The following is a 21,095-nucleotide window of genomic DNA, read 5'->3' as shown; positions in this document are numbered from 1 at the left end:
ATATGAAACTAGAGTTTCCAAGCTTAAGTGGGATTTGATTCCATAGTTTTAAGTACACGCAGATTCTTTCCCCTCTCCAAAAGTAATTTTCTCTTAACCTTATTTGTCTTTCCAATTCCCATTCCCCATTTCTTTCTTCCTCTTTACCTTCAAGCTCCTGAAACCTCAGCTTTTTGCCTTAGATATACTGCAGTCTTATTTCTACACTACTGTGACTGCTATTAGAATGACCACTCTGCCAGCAAACCAAACACTGTTTGAAATTATAGCACTCCATTATATTGTGGTTTTAAAAAGGGATCTTTTCGCATTTGGCAAGCCCAAAAGAAAATGGATCCATGTTACTTGGCAAGGTATTGAATTACAGTTTTTATTCCTGAATAACTGTATTGACCTTCAAGGATAATTTCCTTATTCTTTAAAGATAATAATAATAAAGGCTGATTTATGTTTAATAATTTTTAAGCTGGATCATAAGTTTCTACAAATGTATATTATATAAGAACATATATAGGTAGTAGAAATTGTTACACTTGTCTTCCCTGTTGCTTTCAATTATGCAGATAAGATTTCAATTATATTCTATAAAAAATATTTAGAATGTATTATAAAGTAATAGTGTTCAGTGAAATTTTGTATTGATTCTTTTTATCATGCCTCTTTCCCTACCGATGGTTGATCCTTCTTATTAGCTTTGTTGTAAATTAGGAAATTTCTGTTTTTATAGCTTTTAGCCGCTCATCTCGTCAGGAATATGGGGCAGCGGATCCTGGATTTACAATGAGAAGAAAGATGGAACATTTACGGGAAGAGCGAGAACAAATACGACAACTTCGCAATGTAAGTCTGATTGACCTTTCAGATCTGCTTTGCAGGAATGGGTTTAACTTGGAAAATTAACAATATATGTGGAGCCCTAGCTGGTGTGGCTCCATGGATTGAGTGCTGGCCTGCAAACCAAAGGGTTGCTGGTTCCATTCCCAGTCAGGGCGCATGCCTGGGTTGTAGGCAAGGTCCCCAGTAGGGGGGTGCATGGGAGGCAGCCACACATTGATGTTTCTATCCCTCTCTTTCTCCCTCCCTTCCCCTCTGTCTAAAAGTAAATAAATAAAATCTTTAAAATATATATATATATGGATTTTATTTTTAATACTCTTTAAAATTTTGGATTATATAATGCTTTGTAATATAAATATATAACGTTTAGGTAGAATATCTGTGATTTATACCTGTTTTTTATAGAATCTTGAATCCAAGTTAAAAGTAATTTTGCCTGATGACATTGGAGCTGCACTCATGGATGGAGTTGTCCTTTGTCATTTAGCCAATCATATAAGGCCACGCTCTGTAGCTAGTATTCATGTGCCATCACCAGCGGTGGTAAGTTTTGTCAACAATTTGTAAGTTCTCTTGAAACTGTTTTTAAATAATATCAATTTTGATTAATTTATGTATAAATATGGCTGTAAATATACCTTTTCTTCTTACTTTATAGCCTAAACTGAGCATGGCAAAATGTCGAAGAAATGTAGAAAACTTTCTTGATGCTTGTAAAAAGTTGGGTGTCTCACAGGTAATTGTAATTTCTCTAATATAATAATAATTTAAATATTTATTACATATGTACTGCACTCCATATTCTTCACAATTGGAATGAATAATGCTCTTTGAACATGAAAATGATTACCTTTTATGGATACCTTGTACAGAGTTCCAACTTTTGCTATGGTAGCGCTGTAATGAATGTTTTTAATCTATTTTGAAAGTCATTTAGGAAACAGCTACATATACGTAAAAATGTACTCATTGTACACATCATTGAATAAACATAAATAAGCAGTCATATTACAACTTGGTTTTGATCATTGCTACTGTCTTTTTTCTGCTGGAGGACATTTGGACTCCTTTATAAAATAACTCCATGGACAGACTTTTGGAAGATTTACGTTCAAGGTGAACAGTGTTTTAAACTTTATTTAAAATGTCTAATTGGAAATCTTAGTAACATATTATGATAATTTCTCACTGGAAAAACTCTGAAATTTGTAGTAATTGGCTTATATTTCATGTAATAGTTGCAACCATAAAATTAGCAATTAAAGTTATAAATTTGTAATGAAAATAAATAAACAAAATTTTTTTTAAACATGATAAGCTTAATGTCAATGTGACTGACTTGAGCAAGTGTGACGTTGTTAGCAGGTCGCAATCTAGTTGTGCTTTTTAAAATTTAGTTTAATTTTTAAAAATTATTTTTATTGAGACATAATTGACATATAACATTGCATAAGTTTGTGGTGTACAATATGTTGATTTGATACACTTATATAATGAGTTGGGTGGTTAAGCTCTCTTTTCAACAGTGTCATAATAATTTGGTCTGTGGATTACGCTTCAACCCCTTTTCTCAAGTAAATAAATGTAATTTATATAGAGAGAACCAGTTGAATTTCTTTGTATATGGAAACTATTTGCTGTTCTCTTCTAATTTTCTCTATGCTTGACATTATGTTTTAAAATTTCAATTCTTAACCATTTATGTTCTTTCTTTTTTGTACTCTTAATCTTTTACTGAGAAAATAGAAAAATTAGGAAGGTTTTTTGCTAATAATGCATTATATACATTTTTCCATTTTTGTTTTAAGAGTTTTTTAAGGAGAATTCTCAGTAAACATGTTTTTGAATGAATGCATGTTTTTGTAGATGAGGACACTGAGGCACAGAAAGGTTAGGAAACTTGTCCAAGGTCACACTTTTAGTAAATAGTGGAACCATGCCATGAGTCCCAATGGTCTAACTCCAGAACCCACCCTCTTAACTTGGATACTCTATTTTCTTATGTGAAAAAAAGACAGTCCAACATACTCCAGACACCTTCATGATACATTAAGCAAGGAGGGTGAATGGGAAGGTCTTACAAAAACTATTCTCCTTAGCATACTCTTGTCTTCTCTAACTTGTTCTAGGGTAGTGTTTGTGCTCCACCTTTCCTCAACATAAGAGGGGGTACTATGGAGGAAGCAATCAACAGCTCCCATTTTCTAAACTTTCTAGCTACTAGCAGTGAGGGGAGAGTTTTATTTTTAGCTTCAAGTTGTTATTTCATGACTTACAAATGGTAATCTTTAGTCAATTTTTTCATTTACTTTTTTTGTATTTTAGGATATTTTTGTGTTTTTAACAGCTTTATTAGCTACAATTGACATAAAATAAAGTAAATATAAATAACATGTACAATTTGATAAGTTTTGACAGGTATATACACCAAGAAGACTTCCTCAAAGTCAAAGTAGTGAACATGTACATTATCCTCAAAAGTTTCCTTGTGGCCCTTTGCAATCCATTCTTCTACCAAGCAATCACTTATCTGCTGTTATAATAGTGTAGTTGGCATTTTCTATCCAGTGTTGTCCATAAATGGAATTATACAATATATATATTAATTTTTCTGGCTTTTTACACTCAGTATAATTATATTAAGACTCATGTTGTTGCATATGTAAATAGGTTGTTCTTTTTATTGCTAAGTAGTATGAATATACCACAGTTTGTTGGTCCATTGACTTGTTGATGGCCATTTCAATTATTCCCAGTTTTAGGGATTACTAGAAATAAGGCATCTATGAGCATTTATGTTCTTTGGATGTATGAATTCTTTAATTTTGGGTAAATATCTAAGAGCTTAGGATTGAAATGACTGGAACATATGGTAGGTGTATGCTTATAACAAAGTACAATATATAAAGAACTCATACAATTTTACACCAAACAAACAATCTGGTTAAAAATGGGCAGAAGATCTGAACAGATACTTCCCCCAAGTACCAATTGCCAACCAATTGCCAACAAATACATGAAAAACTACTCAACTTCACTAGCTATTAGGGAAATGCAAAGCAAAACTACAATAACATATTATCTCACAGCTCTTAGAATGGCTATTATCAACAAGATAGACAATAACAAGCATTGGAGAGGTTTTGGAGGAAAAGGAAGCCTCATTCACTGTTGGTGGGAATATAAACTGGTACAGCCACTGTGGAAAACAATATGGAGCTTCCTCAAAAAATTAAGAATAGAATTGCCATATGACCCAGCAATCCCTATTCTGGGTATCTACCTGAAATATTTGAAAACATTTATTTGCAAAGATATATGCACCGCTGTGTTCATTGCAACATTATTCATGGTGGCCAAGACGTGAAAACAACCAACGTGTCCTTCAATAGATGATTGGATAAAGATGTGATACATATCCAGGGTTGTCCAACCTGCAGCCCAGAATGGTTATGAATGCAACCCAATACAAAACCGTAAGTTTACTTAAAACATTATGAGGTTTTTTACGATTACATATCACAATATATTTAATGTGGCCCAAGACAATTCTTTTTCCAAGTGTGGCCCAGAGATGCCAAAAGGTTGGACACTCCTGAAATTGAATACTACTCAAGCATAAGAAAAGATGAAATACCACCATTTGGGATAGCATGAATGGATCTTGAGAATGTCATGCTAAGTGAAATAAGTCAGACAGAAAAATTCAAGAATCTCATAAATTACTCACATGTGGGTTATAAAACTGAATGCAACTACTTAACAAGAAAAACAGTAAAAACTCATAGATGCAGACAATGGTATAGTGGTTACCAGAGGGAAGGGGCAGAAGGTTGGGGTAAAGGGTGTGGGGGGGCCAAATATATGGTGATAGAAGAAGGTTTGACTTTGGAAGGGGGACACACAATGCAGTATACAGATTATGTACATAGAATTGCGCACTTGAAACCTGTATAATTTTATTAACCAATGTCACCTTGACAAATTTAATTTAAAAATTAAAATAAAAAATAACCAAAAAAGAAAGTACTAAACCGTTTTCTAAAGTGGCCACACTATTTAACACTTCTATCAGCGGTGTATAAGAAAACAGCTCCTTCATTTCCTCAACAACATTTAATATGGTCAGTGGTTTTTTTTGTTGTTGTTGTTGTTTTCAGTTTTAGCCATTATAATAGGTATGCACTGGTTTGCCAATATGGTTTTACTCTGCATTTGCCTAAAGACTAATGATGGATGTTGATCAAGTTTTCAAGGTTTATTTGCCATTTATATGAATTCTTTTATGAAGTGTCCATTTGAATCTTTTGTCAATTTCTAATTGGGTTGTTTTCTTATCATTGAGTTTGAGATTTCTTTATAAAATATGTACAAAGTCTTTTATCAGTTGTATGATTTACAAACATTGTCTCCCAGTCTTTGATTTGTCCTTTCATTCTTATTGTAGTATCTTTCTTAGAGCAGTTTTGATTTATTTTTGGTTTTGCCTACAAATTTATTTTATGTTTTAAATTATGTCACCTTTTCCCCAATTGCTCTCCCATGCCCCACCCCCTACCCTATTCCCATAGTTGTTTGAGGTAAAATTGATCATGGTGTCAGACCAAAAAAATCTTTGAATAAATCAAGGTCAGAAAAATTTTCTATGTTTATTTTTAGAAGTTTTATAATCTTAGGTTCTACATTTAGGACTATGATAAAATTAAATTTCTTCAACAAATGTTAAAACTATTCTGGTTTTTTAAAATTTCTTCTTGCATGAGCTTTGGTATTCTCTGTCTTTCAAAGAATTTGTCTATTTAGTTAGCCAGACTTATTGTTATAATGTTACTTATCTTTTTAACATTTAAATAATCTCATCTAATGTTACTTCTCTTATTTCTGATATTGGTAATTTATGCATTTTCTCTTTTTCTTGATTAATCTAGCTAGAGGTTTATTGATTTTTTAAAATTTTCTCAATGAGCTAACATATGGTTTCATTGATTTTTTCCCCCTATCATTTTGTTTTATTTTATTGTTTTCCTCTTTCATCTTCATTAGTTCCTTCTTTCTGCCTGTCATTAGTTTAATGTGCTCTTTTCTACTTTGTGAGGTAGGAACTAAATCATTGATTTGAAACCTGTTTTCTTTTCTGATATATACCTCAGTGGTTATTTGAACACATAAGCAAAATATTAGGAGGGCAACTAATGTTGCATTGAAAATTGATATAAAAAGATGGTTTTTGAGAACTCTTTTGATAAATGTGATATTACAATAGTATTTGGTGAATGGGTTATTGGGGTAAGGAAGAAAGAAAAGAGTATTATGATTCTCAGGTTTTTATTGAGAGAGATTAAACTGTGTACTACTTGCTTAGGTATAGAATAAAGAAGGACCAGTTAATTAAGTGAGGAAGTAATTCTGTTGTGGACACATTGATTTTGGTATGTCTGGTCATTTGGCTGTATGAAGTTGACATTTGTATCTGGAGCCTAATTGTGAAATCTTGGCAGGAAATATATTTTTGAAAGTCATCAGGATGGAGGAAGTAGTTGTTATAATTCGGGAATAGGGGTCCAGTCTTGCCAAGGCTTCCAGTGTTTCAAGAAACAGTGGATTTAAAGAAAATAATGTTTATAAGATTTTAAACACTGTGCTAACCAACTAAAATACAGTTATGAACCATATGGGGCCTGTAAGTGGTCTGTTTGCCACTCCTGTATCCACTACTAGCTTATTTTCCTGAGGTGAACAGTGTCCCAACTGAAGCAGTGGACTGTATTGTTTCTTTAAAGATAGCTATAGCTCGGCCCTGGCTGGTGTAGCTCAGTGGAGTGAGCGCGGGCCTGCGAACCACACGATCACGGTTCGATTCCCAGTCAGGGCACATGCCTGGGTTGCAGGCCAGTTCCCAGCAGGGGACTCATGAGAAGCAACCGTACATTGATATTTCTCTCCTCTCCTCTCCTTCCGTTCCCCTCTAAAGATAAATAAATAAAACCTTTTATAAAAAAATAAATAAAAATTAAAATAAAAATAGCTATAGCTCTTAAAAGAGCCAAAATAATTTTAGGACTGTATAAATGTAACTACTCCTTAACTGTTAAGGAGTTGAAATTACATTCAGACCTTTGAAGGCAACTGTGAAGCTGATGTAGCCCCCAGTGAAAATGAGTTTCACACCCCTGGTGTAAACTGAGTGAAGTTTGAACCCTTTGAAAACCTTAGGATGTTAGAAGAGGATCAATGAAGGCTAATGAAACCTAATGCAAAGTTGTCTCTAAACTTCTTTCTCATGGATTTGTGAAGATCAGATGACACATGTGTTGTGCTTAGAAGAGGAGACAGTTGTTATTGTTCAAATTCTAGACTATTGGAAATAAGAAGCAACACAACAGTGCTACAAGCTGGAGGGAAACACCCTTAAGAAAAGTACTGAAGTGGTACATATATATCAGAGATCATGGAACATTGGAACTTATAGAAAGAAGCAGAGTACAAAGTGCTTCCACATACAGGCTGTTTTGTTTGTTTCTCACACAGTTTCATCTTCTGGATGAAGAAACTGAGTCTCAGGAAAGTTTAATACTTCATATTACATGGCCCTTAGATCTCCTGGCTGGAATTGTAGTGCTTTGTCTGTTCCAGCACAAGAGCTTAGGAAATATTTAGCATGACTGTTCACTTAAAAACGTTTGTTTAGGTAGAGCAAGCAGAACAACATCAGATCAAACACAGCTTGTAAAATAGTAATCTTAAAACATAAAAGTCTACTTTTAAAAACAGACATTTTAGATTCAAATCAATTAGTATTTATGTGTTCTTCACATGAAATTTTATAGAAAGCATGTTTTAAAAATCCAGTTTTGACTGATTTAGGCTTTACTGCATTATTGAAAAACAAATGTTCAAATATCAATTTTTTTTTTTCAGGAAAGACTCTGTTTGCCTCATCATATTTTGGAAGAAAGAGGTCTTGTGAAAGTCGGTGTCACAGTTCAGGCTCTTCTTGAATTACCTATGGCCAAGGCATCTCAGCTTTCTACAGCTTAGTATAAATTTAAAAATCATAAATGTATAGTTTCATTTATTTGAAGTGACTTCAAATTACTCAAATTCATGAATAATATTATCTAATAAAAATAATTTTATTAGATTAAGCCTTAGTTTTTAAAAAGTTTGTGTTATATTAAATTTTGTGTTATATAAATAGCCCAAACCTACTTTGGGAGAAAACTGGACTAAAACTAAAAAGAGAGAATTCAAATTTTTTTTTACTTAGTCAGTTGATAACATTGATTATTTTTTAAATTCAAATTGATACTAAATTTAAAATACAATTTCAATTTAATAATTGCTTTAGGTTTAATTTTTAATATAGCATACCAGTAATATCTGGATAAGGTAATCTTTGTTTGCCTATTTAAACAATTCTATATTTGAGTTATTCAATTCTCTTTTAGTTTATGCAGAATTTCTTTAATCTTTGGTCTTAGTTTTCTAGAAGAAAATGAGTAGAAAATATAGAACTATGACTTTATATTGAATTGTTTTAGTATTATAGGTTGTTGCCAAAATATTTTCAGTTGTACTGTAGATTGTTTACATGTGAAGTGCCTGTGTAATTGATGACTCATTTAGTCTTAAACATTTTTGCAATTTGTTTTAATGTGTTATGGAATCAGTGAAACTTTAAAATATTTTAGTAGGTTATGTTATGTCAGTAATATGTGAGGATTTAAATGTGACTCACATTGTGGTATTTGTGGTTTTTTTACTTAGTCCATTGCAATTTTCCTTAAATTGGTTATTTCATGTTGTCAAAAAACAATATTAATATGCTTAATTTATGCTATTTAATTTTGCAAAACTTAATCATCTTTTAAAATGTATTGTTTGAAGAGTATTTTATTTCTGTGTTGAAAATGTTACACAAAGCAGTAAGGTTTTTGAGAACTAGCAAAGTACTAATTATCAAGGATATTTTGAAAAAGCTGCCAAAGTTTGCTTTATGTTTTTATTTTCAGGAACATTGTATCTGTGTGCTCCCTTTAGTTAGATTCAGAGAGTAACAATTGAGGAATAGATTTTTATTCAAAAGGTGGTAATTTGTAGATTCCGTAAATCTTATGATACTCGACTAACATGATGTTGAATTAAACACAGACCATTCTATAAATGTTTTTGCAAATATACTGTTATATAAAGTCCTTGTTTAATTTAGAGTTGGATGAATTTACATTGGTAGTAGTACAGGTATGTTTCAAAAACATTACTGTAATGAATAATTCTGTTTCCTATAGAAGAACCTTAGTATAATTACTTTTGTAGTAGCCAAGCAAGTATCGTATCTTAAATATGTGATTATTTGCACTTGTTACCTCTTAAAATGGATGCAACTTATTAAAGACGCTGGCCTGGGTGTATCAAAGGGTATATATAAAAGACAAAAACTATTGTGCCAAATAGTTTAATAAGGGCTGATTTAGAAACAACTCTACTTTTTTGGATCAGTTGGCATGAGCCATATAATTAAATTTTAGCTTTAGAATATAGATGTGTTTTTTACATTCCCCAAGGGTCAAATTGGAGCTTTTAAAGAATTAAGGCTCTTAAGACTATATAGTCGAAGCATTTTTAGTAATGTATTACTTTAAATATTTGAGCTAATTAGTAACTATTTTTCAGTTGGATCCAAAAAAAAAAAAAAACTTCATTGACATAATCTCCCTAGTAAAAACTTAGGTAGTAAAGGTAAAAAAAAAAAAGGCAAATAAATACTTCAGTATCAGTATTTATTGTAGAAATTTGATAATGTTACAAATAAAGTGATCGTTAAAAGCAAAACAATCATTCATACTGCTATCATAGTTAACATGCTATAGGACTTCTCTTATTCATCAATCTAGGTGTTAATTATTTTCTAAGTATCTTTCTGTTTTGTGCCATTGAAATATTAGTCAAATTATAGGTCATTTTCTTATTGCATTTGATTTGTCAACTAATTATTACTTTCAAGAGAAAATGCACCAGAACCTCACTGTAGCATTTTTTTACTACAAAGCAAAATTCCATTTAGCATGGGTCCATCTGAAGTCCATACCCTGGCAGTTTATTTACCATAGTGCCAAAAGGCAGTACCACCTCTCAGGAGTTTCACAGCATAATGCCCAAGGACACATTATATCAAGGCTCTGATGTATTTCTTTGAGTAGTTTTTAAATAACTATAAAACATTTTACGGTTATTAAGTATTTACTTTACCAGTTATTGAATTAAGAATGATTATCATTATTTGACTTAGCTGTGTGATTTGAAGAGGGTTAAATAATCAAAATGATTATTTAACACAATATTTTATTAGGCCCTAAAAATGCAGTATATATCCATCTGCTAAATTCATTACTATAAGGCACAAGAAAGAAGTGATGTTGGATAAGTTAGAATTGAAGTAAAGAATGAATGCATTACCATTTGTTTAATAATTATCTTTACAGAATACTAGTTTATTGACTTTTCTAAAGGAATTTTTTGAAGAATTCAGAAATGTTTGTATTAGTCACAGATCTATCATGACTGATTTTTCTGATGCATTTAAAAATGAATGGCACCCTAAATGTATATTACAGATGCAAACTGTGGATAAATAAAGTTGAACAAAAAAAATTAGTCTGAAATTTCTCTTTCTCTCTCTACCTCTTCTCTTAACATCATAGCATCCATTTTTTGTAGGTGTTTGATAGTTTGTATCTGTGTTCTCTAATATGGAAAAATAGGCTTCAAAAGGATATTCAAAGTAAGTTGTTTTAGAGTCTAGATTCTTTTATATTATATCATTTTCAGTTGCTAATGTTTTCTTTAAAAAGAAGTAAGTCCCTAGTATATCTTTATAAAATAATGTCACCTTTATATAAGATACACTCTTCATGTAACATAAATAGTTTAACAAAAGATAAGGTAGGTCAAATTGTGTTAATTTTTTTTTGTTGTTCAAGTATAGTTGTCTCCATTTTCTCCCCAATGTTCCCCCCAACCCGGCCATCCCCACCTCCCACCCTCAATTCTACCCCCCTTTGGTATTGTCCATGTGTCCTTTATAGTTGTTCCTGACAGATTTTAGTGCAAGGTATATGACTGAATTACCCTTAAGTTTTTGATAAAAAAATAATCTTCTATTTTCAAGTTATTCTAATTTTTTAAACCACATATTTTATTAAAATTATTTATTTACAACAGTTACTCATCCTAAAAGAAGACAGTTATTCAGGTAAATATTATCAAAGATAATTTTGCCCCTGTTTTATAGTTACCCTAAAACCTCAGATTTAAATGATTTTTTATGTAAGCAAATATTTGGCATTAAGTTGTTTGAAAACTATCCTAATTTTATCCCAGAATTTTTGAGTTGTCTGCAGATCCTGATCCTGCTGGTCCAGTGACCAACTTGTGAAATAAGGATCTGTGGTAGTTCAAGCTTCTTATTAATATCAGTTTACTGTACAATAATAGTTTGATATTTTAAATGATGGATGTCTCAACTCCTTTACAACAGGTATTTAATATTTTTAATAGATCTCTATTCCGAAAAGTATTCTGCTTGATTTGCTTTAATAAATTTTGATGTTCTATGTGGAATGGTCCTAAGAATCTCAGGAACCTATCTCAGTGTGCGGAGCAATCCATGGGACTAGGTTCCCTTCGATATATTACTGTATATTAGATTAATCTGAAAATGCCCAGATATCTTCTGCTCCTTAAGATGTGATTTTTTCTATTCCCAAATTTTAAAACATGAAAAAAACGGTGTGCTTATGGTGTCTAAATAGGTTAGATTTTCCATAAATAGGTGTGTGTGTGCGTGTGCGTGTTTCATACAAGGTTCCAGCTGTTTTGGCTAAGGTAAGTCTTACTGCATTGGAAAACCAGAGTTTAGGAGTTATGAGAATGGCTTCAGTAGTTTAGGATAAAAAGTTGTTCATTGAGTCCTTTAAAAGTTATAAAAATTTGTAAAAAGATTCTTTAAATTTTAAATTTTTCATATTCTTAGATTATAAAATACATAATTTTGATTACATGGCCATTTAAGATTAGGAACAATACAATTTTTACTTTATTCCATTAATATGCATTAAGTACCTACGTATATAGGTAAGATATGTATTAAGTATTTACATATGTAAATGCCATATTTTGCCATGACACATTTTGCCCAAATTTTTTAGGGAAAAACAAGGATATGCATTATACATGGGTAGTACCTGAAAAACCTTGTATCTGTTCTTGTGTTTTATAGTTATTTGTTTTGTAAAATTTCTTGTACCATAATATGTTAAAAAATAAATGCTAGGGATAAAAAATATGTTGGATACAGAACCAATGTGGACTCTGGCCAAGATGGAGTTGTAGGTAGATATACATCGCCTCCTCACACAGAGGAAAGAAGATTAGCAACCAATTTAAAAACAGAACAACCACAACTGCCAGAAAATCAAACTGTATGAAAGACAACAACCAACGAGTTAAAGAAGAAGCATTGATCTAGACAGGTAGGAGGGGCAGAGATAGGCAACCAGAGATGGATATATATATGGAGGTGGACAAAGGGGGCATGGGAACATCTGTAATAGTGTCAACAATAAAAAGTTAAAAAACAAGTATATTTCTAAGTATTTATGATTTTTAATCTGAGTGCAAATTTTCAAGTACACATTATTCCCCCAACAAACAAGAAAAGGTATTTCATTTTCTTTGTTTGTGTAAAGTAAATTGTATTGACTTAAAATATTTGAATCTTTGTACTAATTTTGATGTTTTCCAAAGCATGTGGTAAGGTTTTAGTTAAAAAGCAAATTAAGGACTTTGTGGTTGGTGCTGGGATAGAGATATGCTCCTTAACCTTATTCCTTACCTTGTCCTGTGCATCTCCTCCATTTGGTAGTTTCTGAGTTATCTGTTTTTATAACGAATTTGAAATTCAGTGAGGTAAAACAATGAACAAAACAATTAAGATCCAAGTTAACCTGAAATTTATTCTTCATGCTCATATTTTACCAGCTGTTAAAACATTTTTTCAATTACAGTTTGCATTTAGTACTATTTTTATTATTTTTATTTCAGGTATATAGTATAATGGTTAGATAATCATATATTTTACAAGATGAAATACCCAATATTTCCAGTACACCCCTGGCATCATACACAGGTATCACAGTATTATTGACTGTATTCCCAATACTGTACTTTACATCCCCATGACTATTATGTAACTACCAAGTTGCACTTCTCAATCCCTTCAACTTTTTCACCAGTCCCTCCAACCTCCCTCCCCTCTGGCAACCAAAGGGAATTTGGTTGGAGTAGATGGGTCTGTGAAATGGTAGTTGAGATTGGTAGAGTGAGAATCCTGAAAATATTGTCAAATGGTAAAGCAATTACATTTATTTCAGAAATACCAGTAGTTAGTCCTCAGTGACTATGTGGTCCAGGGTGTTGCCATTGAAGTTTGTGGCCAAAATGGGGAGGGAGGCACTGAAGATAGAAATCAAGGTACTGACAGATCAAAATGATGGATAGATCATTAACATGGATTTGAAATACCCTAAGATGTCAGGACTTAGAGTGGAAAAGAATACTGAACTAACCATGAGTAAAATGTTGATTGGAGGAAGATTAGCAGGAATTGATAGTTTCACAACCAAAAAAAAATGTGTAGTTAGAGTAGGATGGCATAAACCAAGGTTTACACAGGCAAATAGATGTGTGAGGTTCTAGAAGTATTATAAGATGAGATCATATGGTATTTGTGTTTTACCACCTGGCTTATTTCACTCAGCATAATGCTCTCCATTTCCATCCATGCTGTTGCAAAGGGTAGGGGCTCCTTTCTTTCTTCTACATAGTATTCCATTATATAATATACCATAGTTTTTTGATCTATTCATTTACTGATAGGCACTATTATCTCAACTTTGAGTGGAACCAAATCAACAAAACAAACAAGCAAGCAAAATATAATCAGAGACATTGAAACTAAGAACAAACAGACAGTAACCTGAGGGGAGATAGGAGGGGATAATGGAAGGGAAAGGGTGAAGGGTTTTCAGGAACACCTATAAAGGGCACATGGACAAAATCAAAGCAGGGGTGGAATCAGGAGGGAAGTGGGGATGGCTGGGGTTGGGAGAGAGGAGTGGGGAAAGGGAAGACAATTGTACTTGAACAAAAATAAATTGTTTAAAATATAATAAAAATTAAAGTATTATAAAATGAGAAGGACACTGATCCCATCACTTGACCTGGAGCTAAACTGAATGTGAAAGAAATACTTCTACTTGATGGCATGGTAAGACAAGTGTTATGCAGAGATAAACCTGTTTAAGGTCAGAGGAGAAAGTTATAGTCAGTGAGGATCTTAAATTATAGCAGTTTATTAAAATGTAATAAAAATTAAGCATAAAGTCCAAAATATGTAATGGAAGTTTGAAAGGTATAGTGGAGAGATAAGAAATAAAATTGTAACTGGTAGATTCAGTCAGTGGAAAAGAAATAATAGGGAGAACATATATATATATATATATGATATACATATATATATATATATGATATACATATATATATCATATATATATATATATAAATGAATTTGCAAGGAGGTGTTCAGGGATGGCAGGGATGTATGGATTTAGCTGCTTGACATTTACAAGAAATCTTGGCTTTCTCCTAGTAGGTGGTAGTGAACATGTAGGTCCACTACAGTTCTGAAAGGATTTGACTCTTTGCTATATTCAAGGGAGGGAGTTACTATCTGGCTTGAATTCTAAGATGTCTGGCTGATAGCTCTAAAGATACACAGAATAGATGCAAAGTTCCCATTACCTCCCTCTTTGTCATTTCATCGAGTTTTAAAAGTGTCCAGCAATGAAATTCTGCAGAATTACCCATATTTTGGACTTATTTTAATGTTTTCAAGTGATTAGCTTAAGGTGAAGCATTTCTAGCAAGATCATATGAGTGGTGTGTAAAATTCCCACAGCATCACATCAGGAGCTACATGATGTCAAGCCCTTTCACTATTGTTGGGGTTAAACTCAACCACCTAGTTATGTGGTGACTACCAGAGCTATCCATTGCAAGCCACTATTTCCCTTTTGGTGCAATCAGTCACACCTCAATGGTGAACAGGGTCATTTGGTATAGACCATGGTGATACATACTCATCAGGGTTGTAAGAAACAAGCAATGCACAATTACCAGTATACACATATAATCCATGTATGACAAATTGATAAGAGCTATAAGAAGTGCTTGTAGGAATATACATGAAGGAACAATGACTTCTGTGTGCCTTAACTGGGTTTGGTGGTTGTGGAGGAAATGAAGGGAAGGCTGTGGAGCAAAGGTGATATCTGAGAGTTTATGTATAAAGGTGTGGGCTTATTTCTGGGCTCTCTATTCTGTTCCACTGATCTACATATCTGTTTTTATGTCAGTACCATGTTGTTTTGATTACTATGACCTTATATTAGTTTGATATTAGCTAGCATATTCCTCAAACTTTGTTTTTTGTCAGGATCACTGTTGCTATGTGGGGCATTTTGTGGTACCATATACATTTTTGAAATATTTGTTCTAGTTCTGTGAAATATATCATTAGAATCTTGATAGGAATTGTGTTGAATGTATAGATTGCTTTGGGTAGCATGACCATATTAATGATGTTAATTCTTCCTATGAGCTTCCACTTATTTGTCTTTTCTTCACTTTCTTCAGTGTCTTGTAAATCTCTGAGTACAGGTCTTTTATGCCCTTGGTTAGGTTTATTCCTAGGTATGTTATTTTTAGAAGAAATTGTGAATAGGGTTGCTTTCTTAATTTCCATTTCTGTTAGTTCATTATTGGCATAATAAAAATGCAACTTATTGCTGGATATTTTTTATCCTACTACTTTGCTGAATTCATTAATTAGTTGTAGTGATATCTTGGTGGAATCTTTGGGGTTCTCTATGTATACTATCATGTCATTTCAAATAAAGACAGTTTTAATTCCTCCTTTCCAGTTTTTTTTAGAGATTTTATTTACTTATGTTTAGAGGGGAAGGGAAGGAGAGAAGGAGAGAAATATCAATGTATGGTTGCCTCTCCTGAGTCCCCTGCTGGGAACTGGCCTGCAACCCAGGCATGTGCCCTGACTGGGAATCCAACTGCGATCCTTTGGTTTGCAGGCCCGCGTGCAATCCACTGAGCTACACCAACCAGGGCCTCCTTTCCAATTTGGATGCCTTTTATCTCTACTTCTCTGATTTCAGTGGCAGGACTTCCAGCACCATGTTGAATAAAAGGGGTGAAAGTGGACATCTCTGTCTCGGCACCAATCCTAAATGGAACACTTGCAGTGTTTGCTCATTGAGTATGATCCTGTCAGTGGGTTTGTCATATATGGCCTTTGTAATATTTACATACACTCCCTCTATACCCACTTTGCTGAGAGGTTTTATCATAAATGAGTGTTAGATTTTATCAAATGCTTTTTCTGCATCTGTTGATATGATCATGTGGTCTTTATCTTTCATTTTGATTATGTAGTGAATCACATTTATTGATTTGTGAGTGATGTACCAACCTTGCACTCCCAGAATAAATCTCACTTGATCATGGTGTATGATTTTTTTGATGCATTGCTATGTTTGGTTTGTTAATATTTTGTTCAGGATTTTAGTGTCTATGTTCATCAGGGATGTTGGTCTATAATTTTCTTTTTTTGTAGTGTCTATCTGGTTTCAGAATTAGGATAATGCTGGCCACATAAAATGAGCTTGGGCGCATTTACTCCTCTTGAGTTTTTTGAAATGGTTTGAGAAAGGGAGGTGTTAGTTCTCCTTAGAATGTTTGGCAAAATTTAGCTGTGAAGCCATTTGGTCCAGGGCTTTCGTTTGTTGGGAGTTTTTTGATTACTGCTTCAGTTTCACTAAGTGTAGTTTGTCTGTTCAGATTTTCTGATGCTTCCTGATTTAGTTTTGGTAGATTGTATGTTTCTAGGAGTTTATTCATTTCATCCATTTTGTCCAGTTTGTTGGCATATAATTATTCATAGTATTTTCTTAAAAGCCTTTGTATTTCTTTGGTGTCAGTTGTTATTTCTTCTCTTTCTGATTTTATTTCCTTGGGTCATCTTTCTCTTTTTCTTGATGAGTCTGGTTAAAAGTTTGTCATTCTTATTTATCTTTTCAAAGAACCAGCTCTTGAATTCATTGATCTTTTGTATCATTTTTAGACTCTATTTTGTTTATTTTTACTCTGATATTTATTATTTTAGCTCACATTGGACTTTGCTGTTCTTTTTCAAGTTCCTTTAAGTATAAAGTTAGATTGTTTATTTGAGCTTTTTCTTGTTTTCTGAGATAGGCCTAAAATGCTATGAATTTCCCTCTTATGATTGCTTTCCCAGTGTCCCACAGATTTTGGCCTGTTGTGTCCTCATTTTCATCTGTTTTCAAGGCATCTTTTGATTTCTTCCTTGATCTTGTTTTTGGCCCATTCACTTTTTTAATAACATGATATTTAGCTTCCATATTTTTGTGTGTTTTTTAGTGTTCTTCTTGTGATTGATTTCTAATTTCATAGCATTGTGGTCAGAGAAGACAGCTGATATGATTTCAATCTTCCTGAATTTATTGAGACTTGTTTTGTGTCCTAATACATAGTCTATCCTAGAAAATATTCCATGTGTACTTGGAAAGTATGTATATTCTGTTGCTTTGAGGGGAAATGCTCTAAAGATACCAACTAAATCCATTTGATCTAATATGTCATTTAAGGCTGCTGTCTTGTTGATTTTCTTCCTGGAAGATCTGTCCATCAAAATCAAAGGGGTATTCAAATCCCTGACTGTGGCTCTATTTCTGTTTATCTCCCTTTATGTCCATTAAGATTTGATTCACATATTTAGATTCTCCTATGTTGGGTACATAAATATTAATTCGGGTTATATCCTCTCATTGGATTGTTCCCTTTATCATTATATAGTGTCTTTCCTTATCTCTTACTATATTCTTAGCTATAAAGTCTTTGTCAAATATAAGTATTGCTATCCCAGCTTTTAATATTCAACAGAGGAAGCAAACACATACAATGCCCTAAAGATAGTTCATTCAATAAATGGTATTGAGAAAATTGGACAGATACATGGCAAAAAATGAAGCTAGACCACCTTCTTACACTACAAAGAAGAATAAATTTAAGATGGATTAAATACTTACATGTTAGACCCCAAACCATAAAAAAGCATAGGAGAAAACATAGGCAGTAAAATCTCAGACATTGCTTGAAGCAACATTTTATTGCATCTATCTCCCCTCTCCCTAGGCAAAGGGAAAAAAGAAATAAAATAAACAAAAGAGGACTACATCAAATTAAAAGTGTTTGCACAGCAAAGGAAACCATCAACAAAATAAAAAGATAACCCACAGAATGAGAGAACATATTTGCCAATATATCTGATAAGGAGTTACTATCCAGAATTTATAAGTATCTTACAAATTTAACACCAAACCAAACAAAAACAAACAATCCAATTGAAAAATAAGCAGAGGACCTAAACAGACACTTCTCCAAAGAGGACATACAGGTGGCCAATAGGCACATGAAAAGATGCTCAGTGTCGCTAATCATCAGATAAAATGCAAATTAAAAACACAATGAGAATATCACCTCACACCTGTCAGAATGGTTATCATCACTAAATCAATATACAACAATGCTGGGGAGGATGTGGAGAAAGGAGAACCCTTTTGCATTGTTGGTGGGAATGCAGATTGGTGGAGCCACTGTGGAAACCAGTATAGAGATACCTCAAAAAAAATGAAACTGCTTTTTTACCCAGCATTATCACTTCTGGAAATATATCCAAAGGATTCCAAAATATTAATTCAAAAGAACATAGGCACCTCAATGTTCATTGCAATGTTATTTACAATCACCAAAAATGGGTGCAGCCAAGTGTGCATCAATAGATGAGTGGATAAAACACCTATGTGATATTTACAAAATGGAATTCTACTCCACTGTAAAAAAAGAGAAAAAATTACCTTTTGCAACAGTATGGATGGGTCTGGAGAACATTATGCTAAGTGAAATAAGCCATTCAGAGGAAGACAAATACCATATAATTTCACTCATATGTGGACTCTAATGAACAAACTGATCTAACAAGCAAAAGAGAGACAGACTCATAGCTGGAGAGCAGGATGACAGCTAAGGGGGAAGTCAGGGGGTGGAGGGATTGAGCAAAAAGGAAAAAGAACTCAAAAAGGACTCATGTTCATGGACAATAGTGTGGTGACTGCAGGGGAAGGGGCGTTTAAGGGAACTAAATGGTAATGGGAAAAAAGTACAACAAAAAATTTTAAGAATGAGAATATATTTATAAAAATATTTGATTTTATTAGTGGTCAGTGTTGAGGGCATCCAAGGCAGAGGAGGAAAACACCAGGGAAACAAAAATTGGCCTGTAATTACATGGTTCACCTGAAAGAAAAAGAAAATAAAAAATACATAAGTCTTTAGTACTAGCATATAAGATGCATGGAAATGAGTGACTGAAGAAGAGGTTGGAAAGGTAGGCTAGGAGAGGTTGTGAAAAATCCCTGAACTCCATACTAAGGAATTTAGCCCTAATTATGTAGGTAAATGACTGCTAATGAAGATTTCTAAACGAAGGAATATTCAGTTTGGGATCTTAGAGAAATGTGCGGTTAGTGGTGGAAGACTGGAAAGAAGTCAGAGAGACAGGTTTTTGTGAGAAATGATGAGGACAGACTGGGTCAGTACCAGTGGGGTAAGAGTGGAGGAAACTTATGGGAGAGATTTTTTTAGGGGTAAAGTGAATAGAACTTGAGGAGTGGGTTGCATGTGGGTATTGGGGGAGAAGTCAAGAATATTGTAGGCTTTCCAACTTGAATCATATTGATGGTGATGCTATTACCAATATAAGGACAGTAATAGAAGAAGCAGATTTGGAAAAGGTAACATAAGTTCTACATATATTGAACTTGAGTTACCAAAAGTGTAAAATTTTTCATTGTATATTCAATTGATTTTTCCCTCCTCTTTATGAAGCTTTTCTCCTTCATTTTATTTTGTATTCCTACTTGAATCACAAATAGTACACTCAAGTGATATTAACAGCTCAAGTTCTAGATAGGCATGACAGATAACAAAATACATCCTTTGACTTAAAGATACCTAGGAATCAAATCAATCTACTGTTCCCTGTGTTATATATTGACAGTCTGACTTTGCAAGGTTAATTACATAAAATGTTTGTTTTTCCTTAGAAGCCAAAGATTTGTTATACTAGTCTGAACAGAGATGCATTATTTTCTTTTCTTTGATTTTTTTTTGTTTTCTGGACAAAGCTGTTTTTATTTATTATATTCAATTCCACCAAACTCTCTAATATAAATATATACTAAAAATAAATTCCCTAAGGCAGAAAAATAATGAACAAAGGGAGAAAATAAGCCAATATGACATGGAGCTACATGCACAATTGGCCACAGATAAATAAACAACAACATGCAAGAAGACCAGTTTCTTAACAACATGTTGCTAATTATGGTCATGATCAGTGCCTTCCAAGAATAATACAGCATAAGCAGTATTTTAACAAGGGTAGAGAAGAAACTGGTAACAAAATGTTTGCTTTCATTGGAGTTTTCATTAGGTCATGACATGCAAACAAAGATGTTTAATATATTTTTAGAAAAGCAAGAAAAGAAATCTTTAAGCTATGAAGTTGATAATTTTGAAAATATTTTTAACATTAAATGATATATTTATCAAAGCTTAAGCAAATCCTCAATATTTCTAGGATGCTCAGAAATTTGAAGACATCAGTGCTTAAAAATCTTCCATTCTAATCCAAAACAGGTTTCTCCTTTTGTAAAATCTGTCAATTTTCTCTTCTTTTAATTTAGGTTATATTGTCTAATGGCCAGGGTTTATAATTCAATATTCTTAGACGTGTTTTGTTTTAAATTCTCTCTCTGGACTACCTCCTAATTTTTTCTACTCTAAAGATTGTATAATGCAATTTTGATTCTGAATGTCATTTGGGGTCAGAAAACAAACTAAGATGGAAACACTTTAGGGGAAAAAGAGAAAGGGCCATTATACCCATTTTCCTGTACTTTACATTTTCTTGTTTATGACTTGGCTTTCTACTCTTGTATACCCCCTCTATTTGTGGCCAGAAATTTTACACTGATTCTTTATTT

At 33.0% G+C, this 21,095-nt stretch overlaps 1 protein-coding gene across 2 annotated transcripts in view; it reads left to right on the top strand.

Annotated features, from left to right (window-relative positions):
* LRCH2 (leucine rich repeats and calponin homology domain containing 2) overlaps nucleotides 1-10,488 on the top strand; it is a 111,389-nt gene extending 100,901 nt beyond the window's left edge. For both annotated transcript variants that reach the window (XM_037039740.1, XM_037039739.1), the window contains 4 exons: nucleotides 728-840; nucleotides 1,243-1,380; nucleotides 1,496-1,573; nucleotides 7,756-10,488. In XM_037039740.1, the coding sequence (XP_036895635.1) occupies nucleotides 728-840; nucleotides 1,243-1,380; nucleotides 1,496-1,573; nucleotides 7,756-7,875 (449 nt within the window). In that variant the 3' untranslated portion in view covers nucleotides 7,876-10,488. The remainder of the gene's footprint in view (nucleotides 1-727; nucleotides 841-1,242; nucleotides 1,381-1,495; nucleotides 1,574-7,755) is intronic.
* Nucleotides 10,489-21,095: the final 10,607 nt, after the last annotated feature.

The sequence above is a fragment of the Sturnira hondurensis genome, unplaced genomic scaffold (assembly GCF_014824575.4).
Source record: "Sturnira hondurensis isolate 20B ecotype Veracruz unplaced genomic scaffold, ASM1482457v3 Scaffold0025478, whole genome shotgun sequence".
Lineage (NCBI taxonomy): Eukaryota > Metazoa > Chordata > Mammalia > Chiroptera > Phyllostomidae > Sturnira > Sturnira hondurensis.
This window is presented reverse-complemented; position numbering and strand designations above follow the sequence as displayed.